The following is an 18,466-nucleotide window of genomic DNA, read 5'->3' as shown; positions in this document are numbered from 1 at the left end:
TAAAATAGGCTTTGCGTTAGATAATTTTGCCCAATTACAGGCTAATATAAGTATTCTCACTGAGTATGTTTAAGGTAAGCCAGGCTAAACTATGATGTTTGGTAGGTTAGGTGTATTAAACGCACTTTCAATTTGTGATAGGTATACTAGGTTTGACTGAATGACATTTTCATCTTATTATGGGTTTATTAAGATGTAACCCCATCCTAAGTCGAGGAAGATGTGTAATTTTGATGGACATTTTGGCAATATATTTATTAAATGTAAAATCATTCTTCTACCTTAGAATTTCTACCTCTGGAAATTTCTGTTACAGACACATTTTTACAAGGGAAGAAAGATATTTACAAGAATATTCACTGTAGCAATGCTTAAAATAATCTCAAATTAGAGACAACCTAAATGCATGTGAAGAAGGGACTGATCAAACTTTGATATAAGCATACAATGGAGTATTTGGCAGCTGTAACTGATTGGATGTAGACTAATATTCAAAAATGTTCCATTTATACTGTTAAGAATAAAGGTCAGCTACAGAAGAATGAGAATATAGAATATGATTCTATTTTAAAAACAACAGAAAATAATAATGATATGCCTGTGTGTGTGGATCTGGTAGAATTTGCACAATATTAACTATGCTGGGGGTAGCACGGAGCTCTTTTCATTTTCTCCATATTGTGTACTGCAATCTTTTGAATTTGTAAAACCTTTTCTCGCATTATCACATTTACAACTGCATACAAAGAAACAAGATTTTTAAAAGAAATAATAAGGCAACTCTCAAGGAGAAATAACTCAAACTTCAGGGCCCTGCCCTGACTTTACCTCTGACCGAAGACAGCAGAAAGTGGCCTCCTCAAACTGACAGATCTTCACCTTGTGCTTTTTCAAAAATGAGAATGCTGAGGGCTGGCCCAGAAGACTGCTTGCCTTCCTCAAATAAAAGAAGGCCTCCGAACAAGACAAGGGATGGAGGAAAAGGATTAGTATTCGGACGACCCTAGTGGTACGATGAGGTTGAAGGATGCGGTAAGGTTATGATGAGGTCAAGATTGGGATTGGAATTGGGGTGAGCTCACAGTGAGAAATGGGGAGGTGGATGGCATGTGCAAGTCAGGGGCAGGGCGGGCAGTAGTTTGTGCTCTCGGACTAGCACATTCCCACTTGGTGTTTCCTCCTAAACCTCTTCCAGCACCTTTCTCTATTTTGCTCCATTTTTCACCCAAACTGACTGACAGAAATCCCCACCAAATTCCCCAAGTGAAAGGGCTCAGCTCAGGGGCTGGGAGCAGAGCCAGCTCACCATGTAATTCTCTGACAGGTCCAAGGAGGCGGCGGCAGCCTCCAGCAGGTAATAAAATGCACATGTGGTTTCTCCGATGACCAGGCAGTGCCGGGTGAGGGGTGAAAGCACGAACTGCAGGATTTCCTCACAGTGACAGGGCTTTCTGGTCAACATGTCTTTGTCGGGACTGCTCTGAGCCAGCTTCCTGTTCACCTGATCCAGGAACTCTTCCTCTGTTCTTTGTGCAGAGAAGATGAGTGGAGAGTGGTCACAAAGCAACCACTCTTCTTGGGCATTCCCAGGTCTCCAAGCCACTGTTTCTGGGAAGCTTTCCTTTGTGACTCATCGGTTCTGTGTTTAGCCTTCTCCTCCATCACTCCATAAGTTTTTGAAAGTCAGGGACCTGATCTCTACTGTCAAAACCCTATTAAGGATTTTTTAAAAACCCAAAGCCAATCTAAGTACCTCACAGATTAAATGGGGGAAACAACTACACCTGAAGAGTAAACAAACAACATGTGAGATACAAACATGAACATGATACAAGGCAATAAGTAATAAATACATTTCTCAATTGGCATATCTGAACTTTGTCATAACACATTTGAACCTGATTTTATACAGCACCGTCTCATCCTATAACAACGCTGTCTTTCAGGTAGGCAAAAACTATGTTTCTTTTACCATTGAGGAAATTAAGGCTTAGAAAGCTTAAGTGACTTTTAAATGACCTCACAGCTACTGAATAGAACCAAACCTAGAGCTCACTTCTTTGACTACTAGTCCAGTGCACTTCCCACAAACACCATGAGTTCAAAAGAGGTTAGATCTCTCTGAGACAGAATGACTGAAAAAGATGGAAACTGAGGAGGGCTTTGAAGAATGGGGAATACTCTGATAAGTATAAGGATGTGGAGGCCACTTAGTATTTCAAAAAGGGGGAATTGTGTGAGTACAGATATACAGGTGAGTGTGAGGATGATTTATGTAGAGTACAGATTTTTCTTTGAAAACCATAAGAAATCAGGTTGGATAAGCAGGACAGGAAACCCTAGAGGGGCTGGTAAACTCAAGGCAGGGACATTTAAAAACAATAGATAGGCATTAGAAAGCCAGGAGGCACATGATTGGGAAATGTAAATTCCTTTTAATATCATCTGGGGACAAACATAATTGAGAAGGCAAACTTATAGCAGAGAAAAATCTGCTATGTGTACAATTCATTTGAGAGCTCTTAAATGAAGCTTTTTCTAAACACTAAGAAACTATTTCCTAACAAAGAATCAAAAATTCCCTTCCAATTCTCTGTTAACTTGAACTCTGGACTGAGTACAAATGTCACTACTCCAGGGTGGTCAGAGGCTTTCCTGGTCTGCAGGTGAGGTGAGTGGCCCAGTTTAATGGTCACCTCTGTCTCATTTCCTGTCCCCTCCCCAAAACTTCCTTTCACCATCTCCCTTTACCTGCAGTGTTCACTTGTGAAGACCTCCTGACTTCTGAATGGTTTTGTCTGGAACTGAAAACTATCTGTAGGGAGAAAAAGATTATCTTTCATTATCTATCTTTGTATTAACTGAGAACATTTCCAATTCCTGACTACCTCTCCTCCGAAGCTTAGTTCATGACCTAACTGCTTCTCCCATTGTTAAAATGGTAAGTTTAGGTTTAATATTAGCCTATACACAAAACAGAATGGTAGATTACAAATTCCTTAATGCCAACTATTTATGATTCAAATAGTAACTCCTCTGAAACTACCCAAACCAGCCCCTAATTTTATTTGCTAGAGAAATGAATAAAAAATATGTCCACCCAGTTTGATGGCTACTTCTAATAGAAGAAATCCCTGAATATATCTGGATTGAATTTATGACAAGATGAGAGTAGACCACAAAGTTAGACCTGTGAGGAAAATCATGAGGGCACCAGATGCCATAGTCCATGAGAGTCACTGTGGCCAGCAGGGGGTTTCAGTTTTACCTAACTGGCCTTAAACAGCCCTTATCCCTCAGCTCTGACTCTTCCTCTGCAGTTATCTTCTCACAGATCAAAAAGCAAACACTGGGAATGATGGGGAGATGTTACCATTAGGGCTCAGAAGCACAGGTCATGGGATTGAAAGGGGGTCCCAGAGAACTGTTATAGGGAGGACTTGTGTTAAATAGAAGGACCAGCTCTCTGAATCCTGAACCATGTCAAATAAGGTGGGGTAAAGTGAGACAAAGGTAACTAAAGAACCTGGAGTTTGGCAGCACTACTGCAACGCAGTTTCCAGGGGCACCCTCACATCATAGCGTGTGTGACTAGTGTCCTCCAGATTTGTGCAGTACCTGTTGTGCATGGCCATGCACAGAGGCCCTGAATCTGGGAAGTATCCTCAGGGTTTGGTTGTGCCAGGAAGGTCTTGAGACTCTCTCATATAGATTGATGAGGCTGTGTAATCTCAAGCTGACACTGACCTCTCAAAAGGAAAAAGTCATATAGGAAATATGAATGATAGGGTAATTTTTTCACAGTCCTAGACCAGGACATTCACTGTTACTTTCCTCTTTCTCCTTGGAAAGTACAATAGTGCAAATGCCCAAAGAGTTCATCAGCCAATGACTAATTTTTCCAAGTCACTGGTCTACCTTCACAGAGTCATCAGAATGTTACAGCTAGAGCAGACATTAATGAATTAACTTCTTGATTCTAGTCCATTACCACCAAAAATTCACCATCTCTCCCTTATCCTTCTCCTCTGCCAACACCACCACCAACTACTATCAAAGCAGAAAAAGAGTTTTGGTTGGGTCTTGACAGCTGTCTTCAAATATTGAAGAAAGAAAGGGCTGCTCTGATTTGCATTTCCCTGATGATCAGTGATACTAAGCATCTTTTCATGTGTCTGTTGGCCATCTGCCTGTCTTCTTTGGAATGTCTATTTTTGTCTTCTGCCCATTTTTTTAATTGGATTTTTCATTTTTTGGATACTGAGTTTTATAAGATCTTCATATATTTTGGGTACTAACCTTTTATCAGATATGTCATTTGCAAATATCTTCTCCAATTCTGTACATTGCCTTTTAGTTTTATTGTTTCCTTTGCAATGCTAAAGCTTTTTATTTTCATGTAGTCCCAATAGTTTATTTTCCCTTGCCTCAGGACACATATCTTGAGAGAAGTTGCTATGGCTGATGTCAAAAAGGTCATTCCTGTGCTCTCTTCTAGGATGTTTACGGTTTTAGCTCTCACATTTAGATCTTTAGTCCATTTTGAATTTATTTTTGTATGGTGTAAGAAAGTGTTCCAGTTTCATACTTTTGCATGTTGCTGTCTAGTTTTCCCAACAGGGTTTACTGTAGAGATTGTCTTTTTCCCAATGGATATTCTTTCCTGCTTTGTCCAAGATTAATTGACCATATAAGTAATAGGTTCATTTCTGGGTTTTCTATTCTGTTCCATTGATCTATGTGTCTATTTTTGTGCCACTCCCACACTGTCTTTTAAAAAATTATTTATTTTTTTAAAAATTTATTTTCCACCCAGTCTGATGGCTACTTCTAATAGAAGAAATCCCTGAATATATCTGGATTGAATTTATGACAAGATGAGAGTGGACCACAAAGTTAGACCTGTGAGGAAAATCATAAGGGCACCAGATGCCATAGTCCACGAGAGTCACTGTGGCCAGCAGGGGGTTTCAGCTTTACCTAGCTGAATTGTGTTCCAGAATTCACTGCTCCATGCAATACATGCCCTCTATAATACCCACCACCAGGCTCACCCAATCTCCCACCATCCACCCCTCCAAAACCCTGATTGTTTTTCAGAGTCCACAGGAGAGGCTGTGGACTCTGAGGCACCATACTGTCTTGATCATTATAGCTTTATAATATAACTTGAAGTCCAGAATTGTGATGTCTCCAGCTTTGTTTTTCTTTTTCAAGGTTGCTTTGGCTATTCAGGGTCTTTTGTCATTCCATACAAATTTTAGGCTTATCTGTTTTAGCTCTGTGAAAAATGCTGTTGGTATTTGGATAGGGACGGCATTAAAGGTATAGATTGCTTTGGCTAGTATAAACATTTTAATAATATTTGTTCTTCCAATCCATAAGCATGGAATGTCTATTTCTTTGTGTTGTTTTCACTTATCAGGGAAACACAAATCAAAACTACAATGAGAGATCACCCCATACCTGTCAGAATGACTAAAATCAACAACATAAGAAACAATAGGTCTTGGTGAGGTTGTAGAGAAAGGGGAATCATCTATAGGTGGGAATGCAAACTGGTGCAGCCACTATGGAAAACAGTATGGAGGTTCTTCAAAAAGTAAAAAAATAGAACTACCCTATGATCTAGCAATCATTTATCCAAAGAGTAAAGCATTTATCCAAAGAGTACAAAAACACTTATTCAAAGGGATACATGCACCCTGATGTTTATAGCAGCACTATCTACAATAGCCAAAGTATGGAAGCAGCCCAAATGTTTATCAACTGATGAATGGACAAAGAAGATGTGGTATCTATGTGTTGTTTTTCTGTCTGTCTGTCTGTCTATCTATCTATCTATCTATGGAATATTACTTGGCCATAAAACAGAATGAAATCTTGCCATTTGTCATGACATGGATAGAGTCAGAGAGTATAATGCTAAGTAAAATAGTCAATCAGAGAAAGATATAAACCATATGATTTCACTCATATATGGAATTTAAGAAACGAAACAAATGAGCAAAGGGAAAAAAAAAAACAGAGGCAAACCAACAAATAGCCTCTTAACTACAGAGAACAAACTGATGGTTACTAGAGGGAAGGGGTTGGGGGATGGGCTAAATAGGTGATGGGCAATAAAGAGGGTACTTATGATGAGCACTGGGTGATGTATGGAAGTGCTGAATCACTATGTTGTACACCTGAAACTAATATTACACTGTATGTAAACTAACTGGAATTTTAAAAAAAAGGACACAACTCTGGAAAGCTGGTGAAGTTGCAAGAAGGTAGACTTTACCTTGATGAAAGAAGCTTTGTTACAGCTGTTGACAATGAAATGGGATGTCCAACAACTGGACAAACAAACTCGACAAACTCATTTGGGATGTGGTAGAAAGGCAACCAGCTTTGGTGAGCACCCATCCATTAATGCAAACTTCTTCAAGCAACCAACTCATATTTATTCCTGAATTCTCACTTCTGGCATTATCTCCTTCAAGGGAGAACTTCTCTTACTCATTTCTCAGGCTAAGCCAATGGCCCCTTCTCTAGGTACCCCAATGCCTGGGTAGGCTATTTTCATTGCCTTTACCATGTCGTACTGGAATTTTCTATTTGCATGTCTGTATCAACCCCCAAAACTGATAATTTCAGGGACCCATGCTTACTCATTTTTTATTCTTAATACCTAGTTGCAGCATCTGATACACACATATGTGTGTATCATATACGTGTACAGAGTTTAATAATAATAAAAATAATAGTAATAATAATAATAATAAGAAGAAGAAGAAGAAGAAGAGTAGCTAAAATGTACTGAGCACTAACCACGTGCCTGACACTATCCAGAGCATACTATATATTTTAACTCATTCAATTCTCACAGGAACACTATGAAATTGGTATTGTTATTTCCCTCAATTAATTGAGGTTAGGTAACTTGCCCAAGATGGCCAACCAAAACAAGCACAATTTCTGAAGTTCCTTCTAGCTCTGAGATTACATTTTTCTTCTTTCTGGTGATTCAGGGATAAATGGCTTCTTCTGCCTATTTTTCTCCCTCAATCTGATTCCACCTTTTGGATAAAGAACTCCAAGTACATGAATACAGAGAAGTGCTGCCCACATGTCCTCTTTCTGCTCCCTGGATTTACCTTGGGGAGAAGGCAGCTGCAACTTGTCTGTGATCACTTGTGTTAGTACTGAGCCAGTATCTTTGTAACTACAGAACCGGGAGGTCCCACTGTAGCTCTTGGCAGAATAGACAGCAAAACGGTGGAAGGGGACAAAGTCCCCCCCCTGACAGCTCCCACAGCGGCAGGCCAAATCTTGGAGAAAGCATGCACATTCAAGGTGCAGGGCTATCTGCTGTGCCTTGGGCCACAGCTCCCAAGCAGCTTCTCTTAACAGTGGCACTCCAAATGCTAGCACCCCTGTTTGAGATAGGGATAATTCCTCTTGCAGACTGAGAGGAGAGTCAGCATCTGAAATATAGGAAAATCTATGTGAGAATCTCCCTTAAAGGCTTTTTATGCTATCAATAGCAAACTCCCAATCACATGCTGCTAGTTTATAAGAATATTTTGTTTATATTTCCTCTGTATAAAGTGTATTACACCAATCTGAGAATGATATTTACCATATCTTGTACAAAGTACCACAGAGAAGAAATGGTCAGTGGTACAGAAGTACACTGAGTAGATTTCTTAGATGCTTGTCCTAAATTGAGCTTTTTGACTACAAATTACTATAAACATCAACTAATCAGAAACGCTCTGTTCAGGGGTGCCTGGGTGGCTCAGTCAGTTAAACATCTGCGTTTGGCTCACGCCATGATTTCAGGGTCCTGGAATCGGGTCCTGCAGAGAGGGAGTGTGCTTCTCCTTCTGCCTCTGCCTCCTTCCCCCTGCTCATGTTCTCTCTGTCTCTCTCTCTCAAATAAATAAATAAAATCTTAAAAAAAAAAAGAAAGAAAGAAATGCTCTGTTCAAATGTAAGGCCCCAATATATTTCAAAGTCAAAGGGAAATTATTTGTGGAATATATGTGCTTTGGTAGTCTATGCCACAATTTTAATATGTGGAGCTATTTAATGTATATCTTTCTCTGCTCATGTCTGTTTCAATTCCAGATGTGTTTATCCTTATAAAGTTCAAAATTAGGAACAGTTTATTCCTTTCTTATTATTTATATCTAGAAACCAATAAAAGATAATGAGAATATTTTCTGAACCAAAACTCAAGATACAGATACTTAACACATGGGGTTAATAAGGAGCTAAAATTCTCAGAATTAAGACAATTCTGAAAAATACAGGTTATTCATTCACTATAATCATGGCTCCTTTGTGATTAAAATAATCACTTTCCCCATTTCTTACCCATAGTTTCAGGGAATTGAGGCCCATGATAAAGGATACTGATGTTCTTTTTGAATACAGCTATCCCCAGCCAAGGCTCCCTGTTCAGGTAAGAACAAGGAAGCAGCTCTTCCTCACCTGGCTTTTTCTTCTCCTCCTCTTTGGTTTGTTCAATAATTTTGATAGAGGGAGGCACTAATATTGACTCGGCAGGAAGCTCTTGACTCCTGTTGAACCAGCGGAGCACATGCATATCCACAAGAGCCCTCAGCACCTGAAGTAGCTTGCTTCTATTCCAGGCAGGCAGAAGGTGCTGCAGCAGATCTATGTGGAAGGAGTGACCAATGACTGCAGCACACTTAACCAGTAACTGCTCCTCTAGGCTCAACTGATCCAACTGGTTTACTGCTATTTCTGGGCGGGGAGGGAGAAGTGAACAAGCTTTCTATAAACATAGAATACATTATGTTGATAATCTGTTCACTTAAAAAAAAAAATAAAAGCCTTGCATTTGGTCCTCTCCTTCTCCACTCACCCTAACCTCTCAAGAGAGCCTTTTCTCCAAGTCCTCATTTGTCCTCATTCCCCATTCATTGTTCAACCAACAGCAACCACGAGGTTTTCACCACATCACTGAAACTATTCTCCTCATGGTCACCATTTCTAAAAATTCTAAAAACTCAATTCTGATGGTTTCTCCGTTCTTTGTCGCATCAATCATTATAAGCTTATTTCACCCTCTTTCTATTCGACTCCTGCTATGTGTATAACATTGTCTACTAGCACCACAGATAGGTTTTCTTAAATCTCAGCCACATTACCTTCCTTCCTTACTGCCTCCTCTAGCACGGAAATATGCAAAAAGGGAAACACAGGACCCAATTTTTATCAAATAACTAGAAAACTCTTCAATCATTAGTCAGCCCCAGAGAATAAGGGGCTCACTTAAGTAAAACATTACTCAAGTAGCATTACAAATCTCTTAAAGACTCTTTGGGCAGCGCCAGAACTTATTTGTAGAAGGCAATTTATTTTTTAGAAGAAAATGGAGCTAACATGATAATGAGAGACCTATATTCAATCACCTAGTGCAATGACATCTGTAATTGGTTCACTTGAGGTTTTCAAGGGACTTGCCTTTTAATAATGGTGGAAGAAGCACTGTATCCAAGTTCACATTATCCTTGACTGTGCAGATATAAAGTTCTTGGTGTTCTTCACAGCCAGCAGGAAGAATACCATACATTGTGGATTTCATGGCATTGACTGTAGGGAAAGAAGACTATGACTGAGAAAACACCATGCTCTGTGACTGTAGTTTTAAAGGCACAGTATTACAAATAGTCAAGAAACTAACAGGATGAAGATGGAGCATATGTTTAAAGTGGCTTCTCCACCTTCCTGTCTGCCAGTTTTCTCTTAGAAACTAACAATATTTTCTCTACGATGCAGTATCCAGTATTTACACTCTTCCTGTTTACTTTCCAGCAGCTCCCTCTTCTATTATGTCACAGTCCCTCACAACCCTAGGATGCCTTTCCAGATTTACATGTACCTCTGCCCCTTCCTCCTCCCACTCTCCTCCCTTCTCCCACTCCGTCTAAATCATCATGTCATCCTTCTCATCAGTAATTAATGTGCAATACTCTATTGAACTCATAGGTTTATAAATCCTCTTTTCCTATCCCTACCTCCTGGGATACTCAAAAAGGAACTATAATAGATCGACTGGCTCGATTAAGGTCTCTGAAGCAGGGCAGGAAGTCTTACTCTTGCTTATAATGTTAGTAGGGGAAGGGCACATGCCTCATAAGGGTCAGGTGATGCCATAAAAAAGGATGAACCCCAGAAGCAGGACGATGGTAGAACCTTGGAAGCTAAGCTTACCTGAGAGGGTCTCCCATTTGCTCTTCTCCTCCTCCTTTTGGAGGTCATGAAAGAGCAATATATCTTTGGAGAGAAGGTCCTGGCATAAGACCTCACAGTAGAGGGGGTTTCCAAAGCACCTGTGGAGAAGGTAGCTGTAGAAAGGTAAGTAGGGGATTGCTGACTAAGATGGCCACTTGAAGAGAGCCAAGTACAGGGATATTTCATACTGAGGAGTATGTCTTCTTTTGTTAAAGTCAGCTTTTGATGATATACACTAATGGAGGCAAGCAGCAACACAGAAATGTAAAAATAAATTTTTTTCTAATTAGTTTGAAATGTATTTTAGTAGTAACTTCTCTTTTTTAACTATTTTGTTTTGATTGATATTAAAAAGAACTAATGTCCCCTTACAGAGAGCCCTAGAAAGTGGCCTGACCACATATAATTGACACCAGAAGCAAGCCATCCAAGTCCTAACTGTCCTGTGAAAACCTGGATGATGGCCTAGAGAGGTAGCCCTTTAGTGGTTTACTAGGAGACTGCCTATCCTTAAATCCGATCTTGCGCCTTATCATGGTTACTAAGGCCATTCTTTCCAACATGGGTAAGTGAGACCTGTGTCTTCTCACTTATATTATGGCACTGGCTCTGCCCTTAATGAAGTGCCCAGCTAATCCTAGCCACTCACATCTGCAACTCTTGGGGGATGCTCACCACCCCCAGTTCCCAACATGCCATTCTCAACAGCGAGGTTGTTGTCAACTTCAAAATGGGCACAAGGACAGCCTGAGAGCTCTTCAGGAAGTGTTGGGCACAGCCACACAGGGTGAAGATAGGGGTCAATGTCATCACCATGACGATGGGCACAGTGGAGAGTAATGTTTCCAAAAACTCCCAGGAAGCTGCATCCATATATTGGGCTTCATCAATGAGGAAAATCAGTGGTGTTTCCCTCACTGCCTGAAAATAATAGCAAAGAAACAGTGACAATCTTTGATTAGAAATGAAGTAACCTGATTTGAACAGAGGATTTCTTTCTTTTTTTTTTTTTTAAGATTTTATTTATTTATTTGAGAGAGAGAGACAGAGAGAACATGAGCAGGGGGAAGGAGGCAGAGGCAGAAGGAGAAGCACACTCCCTCTCTGCAGGACCCGATTCCAGGACCCTGAAATCATGGCGTGAGCCAAACGCAGACGTTTAGCCGACTGAGCCACCCAGGCACCCCTGAACAGAGCATTTCTGATTAGTTGATGTTTATAGTAATTTGTAGTCAAAAAGCTCAATTTAGGACAAGCATCTAAGAAATCTATTCAGTGTACTTCTGTACCACTGACCATTACATTTTCAAATGTACCATGAATTTCACAACAGCAATTTAAAAACAATATCAACACAGTCTGGGATTTATGAGTAAAGTGTATCCTAGGTCCAGGTAATATTTTATTTCATAAATATAAAATATAGCCAAGTGTACCTAATTTCTAAAGAAATGTACTTCCTTTGGACAAGAAAATAATCTAACTGAAAAATAAAATGAACATCAAAATATTCTCCAAATCAAACTTGAAGCTTTCAAACATTTCATTTGGCCAGCTTCAGACTGTGGGAATTCATAATACTTTATATCAGTAACTTTCAAACCAGGTTGCACATCAGAATTACCAGAGTACTTCCTAAAACTACCAATTACCAGGACCCACTCATGTAAACTTAAAAAAAAAATACTCATTTTTATCTACATTCCTCACTCCCCTGCTGCAGCAGGTACCCTTTCTAAGGTTACTGTAATGCTTTTGTTTGTATTGTGTTCTTATAAAGTGTTCATCCTTGTTTAGTTAAGTAAATTTTCTATGTAAATGCTACTGTGTAGATCTCATTGTTTCTCTTTTATTCAGGATTATTTTTAAGACCATTCAGTACTGCAATGTTTTCATCTATTCCCTTACTTCTAAACTTCTGCATTATCCTGCACAGCGTTCATCTATGAGTTCATGCCGATGCCTCCCTCACCTCCACAAACACTGCAGTAAATAGATTACCCAAGACATAGGTCCAGGAGTGGAATTGCTAGGTCTAGAAGACGCAGTTTATTAAAATTTGACTAGTCTTCTAGATTGCTTTCCAGAATGACTACATCAGTTTCTGCTCATAGATATTTTTGACTCTGTAATCTGGGTTAAGGCTTGAGTGTATTTGTAATAAATAAGAGGTAAAACAGCTATCTGCTTGCATTCAGAAACCACTGTTTTAAATTAAGTTACTAAAATTTCATTAAGAACAAAAGGTCAAATAGAGCTACCCTATGACCCAGCAATTGCACTACTAGGTATTTACCCCAAAGATACAGATATAGTGAAAAGAAGGGCACATGCACCCCAATGTTTGTAACGGCAATGTCCACAATAACTGAACTGTGCAAGTGTGCAAGGAGCCAAGATGCCCTTCAACCGATAAATGGATAAAGAAGATGTGGTCCATAGATACAATGGAATAATATTCAGCCATCAGAAAGGATGAATACCCACCATCATTTGCATTGACATGGATGGAACTGGAGGGGATTATGCTGAGTGAAGTAAGTCAAGCAGGGAAAGGCAATGATCATATGGTTTCACTCATATGTGGAACATAAGCAATAGCAGAGGACTACAGGGAAAAGGAGGGAAATCTGAAGGGGGAGAAATCAGAGAGGGAGATGAACCATGAGATACTATGGACCTGGGAAACAGTCTGAGGGTCTCAGAAAGGAGAGGGTGGGAGGAGGGGATATAAGGTGATGGGTATTAAGGAGGGTACGTATTGTGATGTGCAGTTGATATTATACATAACTAATGAATCATTGAACACTACATCAAAGACTAATGATGTACTATACAGTGGCTAACTGAACATAAAAAAAAAAAAGAAGAAGAACCAAGGATCAGGGAGGAGCAAAGAATTTTTCTTGTATTCTGTGTAATGGGATTGATTCAAGGTTAAAGATAGATACAAGCAATGAAGATGTCACAAATAGGCCTAAGTCAAGGTGTACTATGGATAGATTACAATAACCACAAACCACCTCCACATATTAAGAGTTAATGGTATGTAGCAAAAGTACCCACCTCCTGAAGCACTTGAAAAAGACATGCCTTAACCTTCTTTTGTCTGGTCAGGTCATCCATGTGCGAAACTCCGAAGGACAAGGGAAACTAACCAGGAAAATTATTCATATATTAGCATTCATAGTGACAATCTAAAAAAAATACACAGGTTCTCCAAAGGGAACAGAAAATGATTCTATTTTGAGTGAGAATGGGTTTCTTCTATAGGACTGGGCATAGGGTCACAAATGCCAATCCAACAACAATTAGAGTTCAGTGAGTGAGACAGAAAGTCAACTGGAGGTGAGAGAGAGAGAGAAAGAGAGAGAGAGAGAGAGAGAGAGAGAGAAGTCCTTTTCATACCTAGACTCTGGCAAACCCTTAAAGGGTCATGACTAAGAGGTAAAGTGACAGGTTGGACTTAGCAATGTCACTTTGGACAGCTCCAGTACCCCACTTATTCCAAGTATACCAGAATGAATGAGTGCATGAAATTGTCACAAAGAATCGCAACAGGCATCTCCTAACATTGTGCCAGACCATGGCATGTAAGTTACCCCGGACTCGAGAGTCAAAGTGAGGTTATTCCTACAGCACTTTGGCAAGAGCCAGAGCCTCAGGCAGGGTCTGTCTTAAAACAGGGCTATGCTGAGGGATTGGAGATTTTCTTCTTATCTATTTTCCATTAGATACAATGCCCTGCAGGCTTGGTAGACTAGGAGAAATGATGGAGGAAGAATAAATGGAATTGTGGATTAGGGAATTCTTAGTCTGCTCACTCTTGGGTACCACATAAACCCTAGACCACTGGAAACTTTTGAGATTCAGTTGTTGGTCCAAGTGACAAACTAATGGCTAGGGTTAAAGAATAAAACATTTCAACTGACTTGAGAACACATGGATAAAATTGCTGGGGACACTCAACTGGTCAGTGTTAGCTTGACAGATTAAGCACTCACATTTATACTATGATCTCTTATATACTACCACCTTCAAAATGTATGCACTGATCACATTAAGTACTATAATCTTCATTTCACAGGTGAAAAAAAAAATGTAGGCTCAGACAAAGTGATTTGTGCCATGACATTCCATGAGCAAGTGTTGGAGTCAGTCCTAGAACTACTCTCCTCAACAAAGAGAAAGCCTGGGTTTTGGTGTCAAAGGGATTTCAAATCTCAACCTTGTCATTGTTAACTGTGCGTTCTTAGGCTATACATACATGGCCTAAGGGCATTAGATTAGAAAACAGTCCTGGGTTCAACTATCCACCAAAAAAACATTAGTAATCCAATTCAGAAAGCCACCGCCTTCATTACCTTCACAAAGAAGAGGTCATTAAAAAGGCAGTGAAGAGGTTCCTCTACCATCCCACGGAGCTGTTTGTGTAGGCACTCTTGCCGGTAATAGGCTGGACACGTATCAATGTCAAAGAAGATGGCCATGAGGGTCTGGATGGCATAGAAGCACTGCTTGAAATCTGCTTCCTTCAGCTTCAATGGTAACACCCTGGTGAATGTAATATGGTCACTGGGAGTCCCTTGATCTACAGAGAGGTTACTCACATCACCAGCCCAAGGATGCTGAATCTAATGATAAGAGTCTCACAAGCAAGGGAAGGGAGCCTCAAGAGAAGTAGACGATGAGCCAGAAAGCAGGAGTCTTTACCTGTGCCCCTCCTTTTGGGCCAGGAAGTTTATTTCAGCCAACAGCTGACTTTTTCCATAGCCTTTTCCACCTTCATACAAAACTGCTTGTCCCTTCTTCTGGTGCAAACATTCCTGCTGTGCCATTTGGAAGGCTTCTAGTTCTTTCTCCCGGTCTGTAGAGAGACAGGGAGCACCTAATACTCCTGCACATTTTAGTAGACACTCCATTTATTTTGCAAAGGTAACTCTCAGAATGGTTTTTTCCCTACAGTCCTAGGCAGAATCCCAGTCTTTGATGAGGCTTCACATCCCTTTGCATAAAATCAACTCTGGACTATATAGAAATGTGTGCTGGACTTGGGGGTTTGCCCCAGAGCCCAAGTAATGACCTTAAGAATAATTAGGGACCACATAGACATGGAACCTACTATATCATCTTAGCTTTTCATATCAATTTCCATTATAACAATTTAGTCTTCAAAGTCGGTCACTGCTACATAAAGATAATAGACTAATAGATATAAATTAAGATAAATATAGAGAATATAGTGTGTGAAGTAATAGTCTTGGTCCTCTCTTAGCAGTCTCGTGATAAAAAATTTTCCTCTAGAGATGACCCACAAGAAGCTAAGCAGACCTCAAAAGTTGAACTCTGACTTATAAAGATTCTTACTAAGTGTTAGTACTTCTCAGGCAAAGTAAGAAGACTCTACCTAAAGTGTAAACATTCAACATGGAAAAGAAATAGCAAGGCCTCTTCAAAATTAACATAAATTCAGTAAGAAGGCTGCTCTTTATTTTTTAATATAATGCTTAGAAGCACTTAGTCTTGCATTTAAAAAAAATCACACTTAACCATCTATAGCCAAAAAAATATATATGATTTAAGGTAGAAAACTCACCTAACAAAGGGTGATTTTTATTTCTATCTCTGGCCAAATGTCTCTTCCCAAACATTCTGGGAAAAAAGACAAAGGGAAACGTGTCTAGTAACAGATTGGGATAGATAGAATGTGTATCTCTAAATAGCTAGAAGACAACTTGTCTCATCAGCAAGTACTTTCAGATAATTGAAAAGGTCCAGAGTTCTATATAAAAGAGTTTTAAAAAATTAAAAATCTTTGGGATCAGGAAGGGGAGAATACTGATTGTTCTAGGTCCAGAGAAGTAAATTAATTGTGAGGTAAATAAAGAAAAAAAGAACACCCAGATTCGTGACCTACTGGATTCTCTTCCTGTTGGATAGCAAGAAGTTTACTGAGGAACTAGCTAAGAGTTAAACAGAAAAGCTAAAGATCTCAGACACTAAATCCTCTTCTTATGTCTCTTATTCCTGCAGGCCCAGGACTAGAAGCATCTTTCTTTCTAGTTTCATACACTCAAACATTGATGATTCCTATATCCTGATTCTGTAAAAGAGATGGGAATAGACTATTAATGACACTCACATACATCTTCTATGGCCAAGGTATTCATACATCTTCCCTGGGTTGGAGATATTTTTCATCATTTTCTCTGGGAGTTTCTTGAAGTTGTAAGCAGGTAGCATGGATCTTAGATATGTTACCTCATCACAGGACACCAAACCTGGATAAGCAGTTATCATCCTGGCCACAAGGCTCACCTTTGGGCCAATAACTGTGTCAGAGAGACAGAGAGAGGATGGAGAATTTTTGAACCATTTCCTCCAACTTTCACCCCTTAAGTCACAGAGCTAACAATCCAATATCCTATTCTACCTGTATATTCATGTCTTGCTACTGCCCCAATCACGCCACAGAATACTGGTCCATTGGTGATACTGATGGAAACAAGCCTGGGGATCAGAAAAGCAACAGTGGGTAAATACTGTCAGAAGCCTCCAAGTCAGCCACTAGAGCTGTCACTCCTTAGATCTAGACATCTAGTTTTAGAGCTCAGAATAGACAAGGGCAGAGACTGCTGTCTGTCTACATCACATGATGTGTATAAAGTTAAAAAGGAACAAAATAGTCCCCGTATTCATGGAGTAAAAATTACCTTATATCTGTTGGTTTATGTATGTTTTTTTGAAGTACTTTCAAATTGATTACTTCATCTGATCTTTTGAGGGATAATTAACAACAAATATGTGAGATATGTAGGGCAAGTATTTTAATCCCGTTTGACAAACAAAATAAAAAAAAAAAAACACCTCACAACTGAAGGAGCTAATTAACTTTCCCAGAGTTACACAGCAGAAATCAACAGAACAGTCGGAATAAGAATCCAGGTCTCCTGACTCCTAGCCCAGTGTTATTTCCACTATACCATGCTGCCTCAGATAAAACCCCAAAAAGAAAAGTAGATCAACAGTTATCAATACAAGGTTAGCTGATCAAATAATGCTAGAATGTCAGAGTACAGGAATAATCAGAGGGTCAGGCTGTTGATGGAAGACTTCCTACAGCAAATTAGTCTTTGGAATACATTTTAAAAATGAGTAATTTTTTTTCTTTTTTCAAAGATTTTATTTATTTACTTGACACAGAGAGAGAGGTCACAAGTAGGCAGAGAGGCAGGCAGAGAGAGGAGGAAGCAGGCTCCCTGCTGAGCAGAGAGCCCGATGCGGGGCTCGATCCCAGGACCTGAAATCATGACCTGAGCCGAAGGCAGAGGCTTAACACACTGAGCCACCCAGGCGCCCCCAAAATGAGTAATTTTTAAAAAATTCATTCATTCGTGTACAGGTTCAGTCACTTAACAAACACTGAGACGTATGTACAGTACCAAGTCCTGGGCTAGGTGTTTAAAATATCTTGCTCTGAAAAAAAAAAATAGATCTTGCTCTGGAGAAGTTCAGTCTCAGGTAGTGGGAAGGTGGTGTAGAAATTGAGGGAGGTGAAGATACATATTTATAAGTCAGCAAGACAAATTCAATGTATTAGAAATCAGTACAGCCAGGGCGCCTGGGTGGCTCAGTGGGTTAAGCCACTGCCTTCAGCTCAGGTCATGATCTCAGGGTCCTGGGATCGAGTCCCACATCGGGCTCTCTGCTCAGTGGAGAGACTGCTTCCCTTCCTCTTTCTCTGCCTGCCTCTCTTGTGATTTCTCTCTGTCAAATAAATAAATAAAATCTTTAAAAAAAAGAAAAAAGAAAAAAGAAATCAGTACAGCCAATTAACAGAGCAAACAGAATGGACATACTAACTCATACTAGTCAGAAAAAGCACTCAGAAAGGAGAGGCTGTATGATTGGACTGTGCAGGATGAAGGACTGCGAAAGCAGGGCAACAGCTTCTGTCCAGTGGGAAAAGACAGAGACTCTGAAAAGCCTGCTGTATTTGTGCAAAACTAAAGTGGTTCAAGATGGCTACAGCACTGATGGTGTGTGCAGTAGGGTCAAGTGAAGGGAGATGTGGTCCTACCTAGGCCAGGAATGGGAAAGCATTAGAAGTCGGAATTATTTAAAAAGGGGACATTCACCATTTCAGGTGAAGCAAAGGCTCAAAGGTGGTGAGTTCTTACATAACGGGGAATAATTAGATTTACTTGATGTT

The 18,466-nt window shown here is 39.8% G+C and overlaps 1 protein-coding gene across 1 annotated transcript in view; it reads right to left on the bottom strand.

The window, feature by feature from the left end:
* The window catches only part of LOC123941698 (adenylate cyclase type 10-like), a 41,586-nt gene that overhangs the window by 8,814 nt on the left and 14,306 nt on the right, over positions 1-18,466 (bottom strand). The window contains exons 10-23 of the mRNA XM_046005161.1: positions 16,688-16,764; positions 16,397-16,586; positions 15,851-15,906; positions 14,968-15,121; positions 14,619-14,808; positions 13,321-13,407; positions 10,904-11,175; positions 10,234-10,367; positions 9,484-9,612; positions 8,485-8,760; positions 7,143-7,472; positions 2,752-2,815; positions 1,307-1,526; positions 829-954 (exon numbers count right to left, since the gene is read on the bottom strand). Of these exons, the coding sequence (XP_045861117.1) occupies positions 829-954; positions 1,307-1,526; positions 2,752-2,815; positions 7,143-7,472; positions 8,485-8,760; positions 9,484-9,612; positions 10,234-10,367; positions 10,904-11,175; positions 13,321-13,407; positions 14,619-14,808; positions 14,968-15,121; positions 15,851-15,906; positions 16,397-16,586; positions 16,688-16,764 (2,305 nt within the window). The remainder of the gene's footprint in view (positions 1-828; positions 955-1,306; positions 1,527-2,751; positions 2,816-7,142; positions 7,473-8,484; positions 8,761-9,483; positions 9,613-10,233; positions 10,368-10,903; positions 11,176-13,320; positions 13,408-14,618; positions 14,809-14,967; positions 15,122-15,850; positions 15,907-16,396; positions 16,587-16,687; positions 16,765-18,466) is intronic.

The sequence above is a fragment of the Meles meles genome, chromosome 5 (assembly GCF_922984935.1).
Source record: "Meles meles chromosome 5, mMelMel3.1 paternal haplotype, whole genome shotgun sequence".
Classification (NCBI taxonomy): domain Eukaryota; kingdom Metazoa; phylum Chordata; class Mammalia; order Carnivora; family Mustelidae; genus Meles; species Meles meles.
The sequence above is the reverse complement of the archived record's forward strand: the minus strand, read 5'-3'. Positions and strand labels throughout refer to the sequence as shown.